The sequence below is a fragment of the Falco punctatus genome, assembly GCF_963210335.1.
Source record: "Falco punctatus genome assembly, chromosome: Z".
NCBI classification, from domain to species: Eukaryota; Metazoa; Chordata; class Aves; order Falconiformes; family Falconidae; genus Falco; species Falco punctatus.
This window is the reverse complement of record NC_137586.1, coordinates 39681561-39695613: the sequence shown is the minus strand read 5'-3', so window position 1 is coordinate 39695613 and position 14053 is coordinate 39681561. Positions and strand designations below refer to the sequence as shown.

At 38.5% G+C, this 14053-nt stretch overlaps 1 protein-coding gene across 1 annotated transcript; it reads left to right on the top strand.

The window, feature by feature from the left end:
• The first annotated feature begins 13 nt into the window (after positions 1–13).
• Positions 14–12989, top strand: LOC308057129 (uncharacterized protein C9orf85 homolog). The gene is made up of 4 exons (XM_080373370.1): positions 14–246; positions 8622–8728; positions 11655–11768; positions 12470–12989. Exons 1-4 carry the CDS (start codon positions 145–147, stop codon positions 12645–12647), a joined length of 501 nt encoding a protein of 166 aa, XP_080229496.1. The 5' UTR covers positions 14–144; the 3' UTR covers positions 12648–12989.
• Positions 12990–14053: the final 1064 nt, after the last annotated feature.

Sequence of the window (14053 nt, the reverse complement as noted above, 5' to 3'; positions counted from 1 at the left end):
GGAGGCAGCGGAGAGGCAGCGAACCGCCACGGGCGGGGACGTTACCCCGCCGCTCGTCATTGGCCCGGGGCCGGCGGCGGGGCCGCGGAAGGGCGCGGAGCGGTTCCGGGGCAGGTGTCGCCGGCGGCGGCGGCCTCCCGCGGGATGAGCTCGGAGAGGGGGAACGTGTCGCGCACGCGGCCCCAGCGCTACCAGAACGCGCGCGCCTTCAGGAACGACAAGTACGACAAGAGCGCGCGACGCAAGGTAGGCGGTGGGGCGGCCCCGCCCCCTCCCCCCCGCCGCCGGCAGAGCGCCGGGCCTGGCCCGCCTGGCGAGTGGCGGCGGCAGGGGCGAGCCCCCGTGAGGCGGCCGAAGGCCTTTGGCGCCCACGGGTGCCGAGCGTGTAGACAGGTGCCTCTGCTGGCTGCGCGGGTGCTGCTGAAGCGATGGGCTGTCCCTGCGCAGCCGTCAGCTAGAAGGTCTGGAAGAGCTTGGGGACCGCGAACGGAGTCATTCCGCAGTGGAAGCCGGGAGAACTTCATTTTGGCGGCGGAGAAGCCTTTGGCCCAGCTCTGTCCAAAGGGTGCACTGGGGTATTAAGGGCGTGATTCGCCGTTTCAGGCAGTAGTCACCTGGCCCCGCGTCCGAGGCTGTTGTGTGAGGAAATATGTTGTGTGATACTTGAATCATCTATAGTGTGAAAGGCCCTTGTTAAGCCAGAGAATTATTAAGAGGAAGACTGAAACAAAGCATTCACTTTTGTGGAGTTAGTGCAATAAATAAACGTTCCCTGCGGTGTTGCCCATGCGACTTGCTGGGAGGCATTGGGTCTTCTCAAAGTCGGTGACTGCGTGGCCTTGCTTCAGGCACCTTAACGTTCTGAGAATTTAATTTGAACAACTCCCCCCATCATCTATGGAAATAGCAAATTTCACTTTGCAGCTTTTGAGACAACTTTAAAAAGAGATGTTTGCTTTAAGGCTTTGAAGAGATCATACAGGCATTTCTGAGTAGTTGCACAGAACAGTGTCTTCACCCATTTTATCAGTGCTTTTGCTACACACATTATCATATTTTTGCAGTATTGTTACAAAAGACCATTTTTGGGGTGGGGTTCTTTTGTTTCTAAGCAAGAAGGAAATGGTTTACAACATATTCTTGGAAGATGCTCTATGCTTGTAGTTGTGATAACATAATAGCAGTGCAGAAAACATAATAGCAGTGCAGAAGAGGATGAAGACCAAGCAGTGTGCCTCAGCAGTAACAACACGGAAGTGGGATGTTTTCTCTTACAAGCTAAACTGAGAGAGGTGAATAAAACAAAACACAAGGTAGGCGTTCCAGAAGAGGCTTGTCTGGTGCTATTGCTGTTGTGTCAGTTTCCCTTTAATTGAACCTGACTGTGTTGTCAGAAGGAACTGAGAGGAGGGGGAGAACTGGGGGGATGTTGTGTGTTTTTGTTTGTTTGCTTGTTTCCTTTTTTTTAAGATGATGTAGGACTGGTTCTGCAAGTTGAATAGGCTGCTTTCCCAGGGCTCTAAGCCATGCCACTGTTATTGTGTGAGTCACTGCATGATCACTGATAGGAGAGTATTTTCCTGTCTGACTTCTACACACATATATACACAAAAATATCCTAGAGAGTTGATCTATCTGAAAAGTCTTCAAAGAGAAACTGAATTCTGACATCAGTTTTGTAACTGAAGTAATCACTTTAATACCCACGTCTGTTTTTCTTCCCTTTTTAATATTTTATATCATATAGAACTGGCTAAACAGTATGATACACTCAAATATTTTTTTAAAAGCTTTTGAATGTTGCCAGGATTCACTGTGGGTATTAGCTGAGATATGGGACTGTGTCATTTTTCTTTCTGTTTTCTCTTCTCTCTGTGCCTGCCAGTTCATGGAGATGGCTGAACACAAGTTAAAAGGTTCTTGAAGAAGGTGCTTCTTACTACGGGGTTAGACAGTGTGTGGTAAAGGGAAAGGATGCATTTTTATTTTGGTGTGCCATCATGTATGAATTCAAGTGCTAAGGGATACACAGGGGTCTTTATAATGATGACTAGGCCTAATTTTGCTATTTGGGAAATTTAGAAAAGTTAAACTAACAAAGATTAAGTGGTGATTAATGTCATAGTTTAGATTCAGACTATGCTGAATGCTGACAGTTTTGCATCTCTGTCTTGTGATCAGACGCACCACGTTTGAGGTGTGTTGAGGGAAAGAAGAAATAGTAGCAATTTGATCACAGGGAGTAGGGCATTCTTTCTTTCCACCTTTCACTAGCTCATTAGACCAGAAGAATGCTCAGAGCTGCTGAAAGGGGGTTGATGTCCTCGAAATCACTGCTAAATTTTTTTTTTTGTAAGGTATTTGGCCTATATTTGACTACTGTTATACACTGTCCGATGCAATACTATCTTGAAAGGCTGCAGAATGCCTTTCAGCTTAAATTTGGTATCCTGCTGCATTTGTGTGCTGAATTAACAATGCTGAATATTAACTACAGTAGCTTCCTGTTGTACTGTGGCTGGCATTGAGGTGGTTATTTTCAGTGTTATTTCTGCTTGTCTCAGTGAAACAGTATCTGCAGAGGAAATTGATCTAACAGTGTTTTGACTTTTCTCTGCCGCAGTCATTATCCAGTTGTTTTTGCATTTTTTTAAAAGGTATCATGCTTTCTGTCTGACAGTGACCTTGGTATCCATTTTCTAATCTTAAAGACCATGGAGCTGATTACTTACAGAACATGCTGAAAGATCCATCTGTCTTTCCTCAGATGATTGGTCTTTACTACAACATTTTCTGGGTTAAGCTAGTTGAAGCGAAACACCCTTTCAGCAGAGTACACTGCCTCTGTTCTGTATTTGGGTAACTGCCTACAACAGTGCTGGAAGAGCTTGCATACTAGAATGAATGGAAGAAGGAAGAGCCAGGACAGGGCAAGACACGCTGTGGTGTTAGTTATTGAATCTTAGAATTTGTTTATGAGTGCTTGCTTTACATAGCATATTCCAGAACAGCTGTTTGCAGCACTGAACTGAGGAATATACATTATGTTATATGAATATGCATTTTAAGTAAAGTACATTACGTAAGTCAGCATGGAAGCTGGAGTATTTCTAGAGATGAAAGCAAATACTATTCAGTGAGAACATGTAGAACTTCATTGTAATAAGATGGTAAACCACAGAGTGATTCATATTTGCACCCAAATTACTGATCTGTTTCTCCATTTCTTTCCTCTCATTAAGTACACCCCAGATGATAATCCACATTTCCATAAATTTCAGAGGTTATTAACTCTGAACCTCAGCTTTACCATAGTGTTGATGTCAGCTACTTATTCAGCTGGCTGTATGGATAAATAACTTGTTTTGGTGGAGATGCTGGTCAAGACTATGGGAAGGCAGTAGGAACAGAACAGGTGAATACAGAGTTTAAGAGTCTGTGATAATGATTTGAAGCTCAGAGGGGAATAAAACAGATAACAGTAGTGGAGTTTGGTTTCTGTCCTTGCTGAGAGTACCTTGGTAGGCTTAACTCCATTCTCCAGCCACACTTCTTACTCTGGGTTCAGATGTGCATTCAGGTCTGGGCTGTAGCCCTTCATGTATGGAGAAGAGCAGGCATAAGTCCACGTTCTGGACTCTAACCTAGCTTGGCGGGGACAGGGTGGTGGGGAGGGAGACCGAGGGTGTATGTGTGTTTTCAGTTCTTTGTGGGGAAGCAGATGGGAGTTGGCTGTTGGTTCTTCCAAGTGTGTACATTCTCTTGCTGGTTACTTGCATGTTTTCAGATCCATGTGACTGATCTGAAAAAGGCCAAACATCTTAATCTCCAAGATGGCCATTTGGAATTTGGCTTAGAGAAAACTTTAGATTTCATGTGTTTTAAAGTCCACAGCAATAAAACATGAAAGGGCCTTAAGTGACTGGTATGGATGAAAGGATGACTTCAAGGCTTTGATTAAAATGTTAAATGTACTTGTTTCTAAAAAGAGATGAGAAAATATCTGTGTAGGAAATGGAACTTAAAGTGATACTGCTAATAATATGTGAGCAAGTTTAGCTCTTTGATTTAAGGCTATGAAATGTAGTTACTCAGAAATGCTGCATTCAGCCTTGTTGACTGAAGCAGTACCAACTGTGCTTCTAACAAGGAAGTTCATGGATGGCATTGACATTGCATTCGTTTACAGCAGAACAGACTGCTGATGTGTGCTCAGTAGTAGGAGTCTGATTTCAATAGAGTAAATCAAAATGCCCATAGGTTCACACATAATTAGAAACTTCCAAACAGTGAAGCTTCTTTGAAACCCCATCATTACATCTTGCTTGTGAGTGCTTTAATACTAACTTAAGCCAGGGATTATTCTGTGTGCCAAGCTAGTAGGTGTAGGTGCATTTGTTTACTTTAATACGTTCTGAACTGTTTTTGGCGGGTTGTTAAATGATTAAATATTGGGTTATGTGAGCATACAGCAAATGCTGTTTCATTAATGCAGTTGACCTGACAGTGTGTATATAATATGCACATGGAATATTTCCTGACTGTATACTTTAAGACTGTGTATGTCTGTATTGCATAACTGCAATTTCTCTGGAGAATATATAGACATACTGTAAGAATGAGTTGCACTTATTCTTAGAGGGAAGTATGGCAAAAGAAAAGAGGAAAGAGCTATTGACTGAAACAGGGAAGTATGCTTAAAAAAAAAAAAAACACAGAGAAAACTGCTGTGACAGGAACAGGCTGTAGTACTTCTTGCACCAAGAAATCCATTTCAAACCGTAAGCACTGTTACCTCTTTGCATATGAGAGCTAACTAACTGCGTAAAAACTGGGTAGAAAAGTTGGAAAGGAATAATGAAGTTGACAAGCTTTGTTCTTGTCTTTGTGGGGGTTGTTGGAGTTTTTGTGTACCCTTAAAGGAAAACAAGCTATTAAATGGGCAAAAGGAAGAAAATAGAAATATATGAGAGTTTAAACAATATACAAAACTTACAAAGAAGTGAATATTAATTGGAAAAGTAAGCAACAGAGTGATTTCTTTGATTTAACTAGTAACTTCCCCATTCTGACTGGGAATAGGAACACTGGGAAAGTTTCTTCTCTTCCAGTCTGTTAGGACAACTTACTCTCTTGTGTTCTTTGGTGATTTCAAAAATAATAATAATAAAATAATAATAATAATAATAAAAAAGCTTATCCAGATCTTTAATTAGGGACAGCTTTCTTTGCTTCTTCAAGTGTGCGCTGCTTTTGAGAATGATATGAAACTTTTTTTTGACAGAGGAAATGTTGAAATCAGTGTAGAAAACCACAGTAAATTATCAACTTGGTTTAGTAATAGAAACATTTAAATAGCAGGCATTTCTTTTTTTGAGCAGGATAAACTTAGAAGGCGAACACAAGGCAAGGTTAAACTTGTAAATCTCCCTGCTTGCCTGCTTTACATCAATCCATCATTCTCTATTGATGTTCTAAATCAACAGCCTGGTAAATGGATTGTAGAGTCATAGTCTGTCTCATATTCAGTGTGCTGAGCCAATGATTAACTACACCACCCCATACCTGAAGTGCCAACATCAGGAAATTGCTGAAGGGGAGGAAGAGACTGTGCTGTATGTGTGCCTGTTAGAAGGAGAAAATTAGATCTTAAAAGCTGTCCTCTTCCAGTTGTTACCTTCTGAGCAGATACCATGAGGTTTCTTTGAGTTGCTGGGTAAGATTTGTTGTCCTGCAGGTGACAAAGTTGAAAAGTCCAGGCTTCTTTATGCCTGGATCAGTAACTTCAGTTAGGTGTAAATGTGATGTTAATAGCTACAATGTAATTTGGTGTGAAAAGACTCTTAGGCGGCATTTTGGTTGATGTTCTCTATCTTTGCACTGGATATTTGAAGTGTTGCTGATCATACCAAGAAAACAGAACAGTTCAAGAAGTAATCAAATACAAAGACGAGCTCTAATAGAGATTTGTTACCTTTATGTGGATAATGTGATTGTTGCTACACAACTGAATTACAGTAACTTTCTTTTCCCTTACTTTAGAGATTCTTGGGTGTTACTTGTCTTCTAAAGACCTTGTTCAGTGGTGAAACAATGTTTTAGTATCGAGGAGGACTAATCTTTAGGTTGAGGGCATCAGATAAGATGGCAGGGCTTTGTTATTTGAAGCAGAGGTGAAGGAAGTCCCAGTAATTTATGCCACATGACTAGTCCCTTGGCCTTGCTGTGAGATTGTTTTCATGCAAAGACCTATACTATGAGTAACATGAAAAGGCATCTTTGGCATTTGGAATGGCCTTCATTTTAGTTTGTCTGACAGAAATAAATAAAAAAAGAAATTCATCACCATATGATTGTTGTCTATTCTGGAGCCAGGTGATAAGCATATTGGGATGGGGAAGAAGCTCCATTAATAATGATTATGCATATTTCCTTGTTCCATGGCAAATATTTAGCAGAATTTGTAATAGGCTGCCTGTTTGACAAACTCTGGATTTCCCTCAGGTGAGGGGCGAATGTAGTTCCTATTTTGTTCTTCTGCACTGTTTATGCCACATGCAGCCCTGAATGTGGCCTCTTGCATTCCAAGTGCATTACGCATTGCTGAGCCTGTCCCCAGCTATCATGTCAGGACATATTATGGGGAACAAGGTAGTTTTCAGCAAGCAAGCTGACTCCCTTTAGAAAGAAAACCAGCTGTTTTCAGCTTGAACTGTTGCAGTCTTTTGACATTTATTGGGTTCTACCTTAGGGGTACTAGAAATGGTTGATAACAGGAAAGAATACCCGGGAATACAAATTACAGTGTTTGTGTCTTTCTCCCCTCCTGCATTACTAATTAATGTACATCAGGAGAGTGAGAGGAAGAACTGGGAAGTTTAGGCTAATCTGCTGGTGATTAGAAGCCTATTCAGACTATATGCTTGGAGCCTTACTTTGTGCTAGTCAAGCACTGAAAAGCAGGCTTATCTTCAAATAGCATGAATTTTGAAAGAATGAACAGTCAGTGCTGCCAGTAGTTTGAATTACCAGCCCTTTAGCAGATACCTGCTGAGAACTTACCAATTGTTTTCTTCTCTCAGAAAGTTTCCACATTAGCCAAATGTCTGTGTTTCCTGGAAAATTTAATTCATAATGCATGGCTGACATCAGAACCACAGCTTTCAGTATTCAAGCATTCTGCAAAACCTTGTTTCGTTTGGAAAGAAGTTTACTGTCTTATTGCACCACACCTTCAGTTAACCTCATCATGGGAAAAATACTGAATGGTTGAAGTTCAGTAGAAATGAAAACAATGGAAACCAAGTCCTATAATATAGTGTAACTTATAAGCAGCATTTGCTCTGCCGCATACATTTTTCAGAATAAATAAACAGAGTAAGATAATGCATTTTTAAAGCTAGGCTTGTTCTTTTATCTAATGTATTGAAGTAAAACTTTGTGGAGTAGTAAGAAGCTCTTCTGGGTTATACAAACAGGAAATTGTCTCAGAAGCTCCTGCATGCATAGAATAACTTTTCAGTTTATTTGTAAAAAAATAACATAAACTCTAATTCCAATTAATGCAGAACCTATTCCAATGAACTTGTAGGTATTCTAGGAAATATATGTGTCTTTTGGTACAGGAGCCATTTTTAAGCTGTCTTTAAAAAAAGGCACAATAGAATTTTTTTGGCTGTATGTATTTTCTTTAATAATGAAATTTCTGTTTTTGACGTTCCGGATGAATATGCACAATTGTGTGATTGATAAAGTTACTGCTGGCGTTTTTTATAAAGAGAAGAAAAGAGAAGTAAGCTGAATGTACAAGTATATGTTGTTGATTATTTTAGGCAACAGTGTGGTTTGTTACTGCTTCCCATCTCAGAATAACTTCTCTTGTGCAGATAGTACTGGCCTGTTGAGATTTTGTATTTCTAAGCAAACTAAACACAAAATGTTGTAGAAGATCGTAAGGGAAACTTTGCATTTCTTGAAAATATACTATAGTTTCAAAGACTATTTTAAGGATTTTATCTTAGATAATTGAGAGCAGAAATGTGTTACTTTTTCATAAAGGAAGTTTATGATAAAAGAGACATTGAATGATGTGACTGCAAATAATGTGTGGATTCTACTTCTTTGTGACCTGAGAAAAAATCCTGAGACTACTTAAAGTATGTAGTGTAATAGTAGCCTGAGCAATAATGAGTTAAATGTTGTTTTGCAATGTCTTCTTTCGATGAAAACTGCGTATTTCAGGGCTTATTTCTACTTAAATCTGTTTTGTAAAATCTCTAGAGATGAAAAAATAATAATGAAATGTCTATAGTATATAATCTATTATCAACAATATAATAACGTAAATAAGTAGTACTATTAACAATGTTAAATTATGATGATTATGATAATAATAGTAATCATGAAGACCACCTTGAGGCAGAAGACTACCTCAGCACTATTTCCGCTGAAGAAAATCGTTAATAAATGTATATGAAATGCTAATGTTCTATCAAACAAACATCGTGCTAAATACTGTATTAATCACATGATGGGTGGAAATGCTTTCTACCAAGGTAATACTCATAAAAGTAGGAAATCATTAAAGTATTCTTATTTTATTTTTTTATTTATTTATTCAGAAAATAAATGCTAAGCTTCATGATGGAGTGTGCCAGCATTGCAAAGGTGTCTTGGAGTGGCGAGTAAAATTCAGCAAGTACAAATTACTGTCAAAGCCTAAAAAATGGTGAGTCAAGGTATTTTGTCTTAATCACTGATAGTGTCATTTGTGAACTTTGGAAAATATTTTAGTTTTGGAAATTCATGAGCGGTAGCTGCTAGTATATGACATTTTAAAATTTGGAGTTGGCAATGACAATATATTTGTAGTGTTATTTTTCTAATTCATTAGTCTTTTAAACTTTAAAAAAAAAATACAATGGAAAAGCAACTGCTTCCCTCTTTGCTGTTAAAATGCTTGAACTGTGGACATCTGTTTCCAAACCAGCAGTGTGTTCTCCTGAACAAAAAGTCAAACCCAAACCAGTTGTGACACTATTTTCTAAGGCCTTGTTGCAAGTCAATATTAGAGGAATGTGCACATTTCTTAACTTTTGTAGTTCACAAAGGCTATCTAGTAGAGAAATGAGGAGAGGAAGGCTTTAGTTTTGTGTCATATCAAAATTCATCAGCAACACTGTTCTCAGCATTACTGAGGGTTCAATTAATAAAAAAAGTTTACAGTACATGCATTTCATTACCTCTTGGCATGTTCTCTCATTTTGTGTATTAAACTGTAATCCTGAGTATTAAATGTTTAGCATTATTTGCATACAGTTCTGTATTAGGTATTTTTTGATAAGTACATAACAAAGGTGATAAATATCTTAAAATAATATATAGGTTTGTGATGGGTTAATGTTTTGAAGTGGATACTGTCTTACTTCCTCCTTACTTGCTCAGCTGTGGAGTTCCTTACCTCTGTGGCAGCAGAGGCAGCCAGTGTTTCAACAGTGAAACTTTGAAACTGTAACTGGGCTGCTGTGTATAATTCAGCCAGCTTTGTCAGAGTAGTTTGCTCTGTGTTTGTGTCTTCTCACTTAGATACTTCTGAAATACTCTACAAACTGCTTGAAGAGGTTGTATGTGTGCAGTTCCCTGAATGATAGTGTATTATATTTTGATTTTCAGTAGGTTAAAAGGGAAGGAATATTTCTTGATATTATCCCCTACTTGTGAGAAGTTTTACTTTTTCATAGGTAAAATGATACGCAACAAGTATTTTGGTTTGAGTAAACAACTTGACCCTTTCATGTAAAAAATTTTTTTTTGATTACATATAAGTCTTACTGGTTCTGCGCGTAAACATTCTGGGTTCTGTTCACCACAGATAAAGTTGGGATTTGTCTTTTTTAACTTCTTTTCAAATGACTGTGAGCATCCTGTTTAAAAGTAATGATCTGTAACAAATCGTGTGGTAGTGGATCAGGTTCTTTTGCCTCTTCTCTGCTTAATCTGAAAGGAAAAAAGCATGTAAATCAGAGGAGCACTGGAAATAGGGAAAGTGGCATTGTAGGGCAGCTGCTTATGACAGAATAGGTGATGTTTTCTGTCATATTTTTGAACAAGTAAATTGGGCTGCAGACCATTGTAGCTCTACAAGTGGTGGTTTCTAGTTCAGCCTACAGAAGTACAATGGCCGAGTGGGCTGCTGTTCTAAAAGGACAGGACTATAAAGATTTTCAGTGGGTGAAGCTTCTAGGTGAAGTAAACACATTATAGACATTAAAAATGTGACTCCATGGAAAAAAATTAATTCTTCACAGACAGTGAGAATGGAGAACTTTTCTGTACCTCAGCTTATTTTTAGGTTTTTAACATCTTCAGAACTAGGATTGTAAGTACCACCACGAGTTATCCTTACTTTGCTTTTATTTCAAGCATTTAATTATTAAAAATTAAACTATTTAAAAAAAAGTCTATCCACATTGCCTTGATAGTGCCCCTGTTTGGTAGGAAGAGCTGTAGATGTTTTTTTTTATATTAATTCGACTGAGCATAGAAGAAAGAAAAAAAAAAAAATCAAAACCCCAAACTATTTCCATTGACATATACCTGTAGGTTTTCCTGGGGGAGGGAGAAGACCAGAAACACTAGGCAGTTCAGACTTTGCTTTTGTCAAATGTGTCCTACAGCAGTTTTTGTACCTATCTGATTCCTTAAGGGGCTGTAAAATCACATCTTAATGAAAGCTCAGCAGAGTCTAGATGAAGATAATAAGGAGAAGGCATTAGTGCTTAGGAACGGGATTTGAGAAAGCAAGTAAAAATTCTGTTTCACTAGATGCTAGTTAGTGCATCTGTCCTTATAAGGCATGCAAAATCACCTGGATAATTTTCTTCAGCCTGTTTTAGCCATGTCTGCAAATCCACCGCTCAGAACTGTATGCTAAATCTTTCCTGACAAGGACTTCTAGGGCCTGAGGAACCGAGAAAGAGTGACTTTTAGGGCAGCTGCATTACATGGGATATATAGTTCCAGGTTCTGTTCTCCAAAAATACAAGGCTTTAGAATGTCAGTTGAATGTTAAGCCATAGCATTTTAGAAATGACTTAATCTACAGAGTTTTGTCATATTTTGAAAAAGAACAGGCAAAAACCTCTATGTAATTAGCTTGGGTTTGTTCAGAATACATTTCTATGCAGGCTTATGTTCATAGAAAGCAAAGGCTCTGTTTGTAGTCATGAGAAGTTCTAGAGGAAGACGACATAGTGTTTGAATTGAAAGCTTTTAATTTGTAAAATGCATGTGCCTTTTTATACTATATTCTTATTTTCTTTTATTCTTAAACCAGAAGAAGTTATGTAGCTTTTAAACTAAAACTACCTACTGAAATGGGTGGAAGGGTTTCTTTTGTCACTGTGAATAGAAGAATTCTTGATTTTATATTTCTTCTTAAGTTCTTGTTTTAATAATTCTTCAAAAGTTAAAGGGGAGGGAAGGCAGGCAATGATTTTGATAGTGCTGCTTGTTAAAACACAGATTGTTTCATGTGAGACTGGCCCATAACATGTTGTTCCTCTTTTGAAGAGTATGTCTGTTGTCTTTGAACACAGAATGTTTAATAAGTTTCCACAAATACTTTTTTAATCATGTTTTGTTTTTGTTCACAGTGTGAAGTGCCTCCAGAAGACTGTAAAAGATCCTTACCATATTATTTGTCGACCGTGTGCGAGTAAACTAGAAATTTGTGCTAAATGTGGAAAAGAAGAAGAAATAGTAATTCCGTAAGTAACTCATAGGTTACATAGTTTCAGTACTGCACTTCCCCTTTATTAAAGCTTGTTTGGAAACTGCCAAGAGGCTGTGATACTTCATCCCATATTCTGAATAATCCTGATAGAAATCAGCTGGAGTCATTACCCTCACTTTCTTCTGCTGAAAACTGGGAGTGAAATACCTATTGATGTTATTGGGGCTGGGCCAAAATAAGTCTTACTTGTGTAAGACACTTTATTTTAATACTAAATGGTAAATTGCCTATTTTCCTTAGGAACAAAGCACTTCAAAATAGTTTTCAGCATAGAACACCATAAAATATGCATAAGCCAAGTTACTGTTTGCATTTTGCCTGTCATTTGATGATTCAGTTACTAATGAACAGAAAAACTAAAAAAAGGGCTGATACACTGAGCACAGTTGCCATTGTCTATTTAGCAGGCTTTTGGTTTTTTAATTATTTTAATAAAGTTCTCTCTTTATTGGGTATTCTGTATTAATTTACTAGTTCATGACAACTGGCCAGCAGTTGTGTCATTGGCCAAACTGTCATATATGTTTCTTTTTCTTCACAGACTCTTTCCTTTACTGTCTTTTATATCTTTCTTATATATCCTTAATAGAATATTCTACTCTCAATCTCTTTCTTGTTTAAAAGAAAAATAAATTCTAGAAGCAGTTGATGATAACATCCTCTTGCTTTCTGCAGGATTGATAAAGGAAAAGACAGAACTGAGAGTGTGACTATGAAAAGTGGCCAGGAGAGCAGTGGATTGGACAATGAGCTGGATTTTGGTACAAACTTCAGTAGTACAGACAGTGATGAGGATTCTGATGTGCTTGAAGAACAACTTAAAAGTATGAATTTTGAAAGGACAGAGATCTAAAAGGTTGAGTTTATATGAGAAACTACGCAGTCAGAAGTGGTAAACAACTGTTCGGAAGACCTGATTTGACATCTAAGGTCCTTGCGTATAGATGTTGCGTATAGATTGTACAAATAAATATTTTTTTTAATTGAGCAGATTTACTTGTGAAAAGATACAGAAATTGAATCTTTGAGCATAGTTATTTCTTGCATACATATAACAACTTCCTGTTTCTCTAGAATAAAGCCTCTTTGCGTAATTGGTCTAAATTCAATATTATGTGACTGTTGTATTGCCACTTGGAAACCTACATGAAAGTCTAGAATAAATACAGTCTTGTCATAAAAGGGAAGAGGTAAACCAGCTGTAGTAGTTTGCTGAAACAAGAACTTGTGACTTCTGTCAGTGAGTTTCCACATGGGGTCAAAGTACCCAGCAGTTATTACCCTTATGCCTGTTGTTTCTTTTTTGTGCAAAAAAAAAGGGTCTAAATGCCATCACCAGGAACAGTTAATGCATATTTAACATATGTAAGTATGCATTACAAATTTGTGACTTTGTTACTACCAGCGTTTTGAAAAGAAAAAAACAGAAGACTCTTTAGAATTTCTCATAACAAGTCTCACACTTTCTTTTTGTTTGATTGCAGATCTAATGTAGTTTTGCTCTGGTATGAGAACACTTGTGTAGTGAAGTAATGCTTATGTAGTTACTCTTACTGATTTTCAGTTCTTTCCAGGGGTTATTTCAATGTAGCTTAAGCTCTAGGAAGAACTTAACTGAATTTGCACTAACCATCTTTTATGGGATTCAGGATGGTTTGATTTCTTCTGTATTGTCTGCTACCTCTATAACTAAAGAAAAAGTACTTCTGTATTGGGTCTGGCTGAGCCCGTAGCAGCCCTCGTAGTGCTGTGCTTTGTATCGGTATCTGGAAAGGTGTTTTAGCACACTAGTGTTGTGGCTACAGCTGTGCAGTGCTTGCACAGCATCAGGGCTGTCCCTCCAGTGTTGTGTCCCCCCTTCGTCAGTCGGCTGGGGGTGGGCAAGATCATAGGAAGGGACATGGCCAGGAGAGCTGACCCAAAGTGACCAAAGGGATATTCCATACCATATGACATCTACTCAGATATAAAAGCAAGGAGGAAGGGAGGACATTAGTTATTTACGACTTTTGTCTTCTGGAGCAACCGCTATATGCTACTGAAGCCCTGCTTCCCAGGGAGTGGCTCACATCAGCTGTTGCTGGGAAGCAGGGAGTAACATCTTTTGTTTCCCTTCACTTGTGTGCGTGCACGTTTTGCTGTTGCTTCGTTAGACTGTCTTTATCTTGACTCACAAGGTTTTCTTCCATCGTATTTTCTCCTGCCCTGTTCTGCTGAGGAGGTGAGTGGTAGAGTGGTCTGGTGGATACCTGACATCCA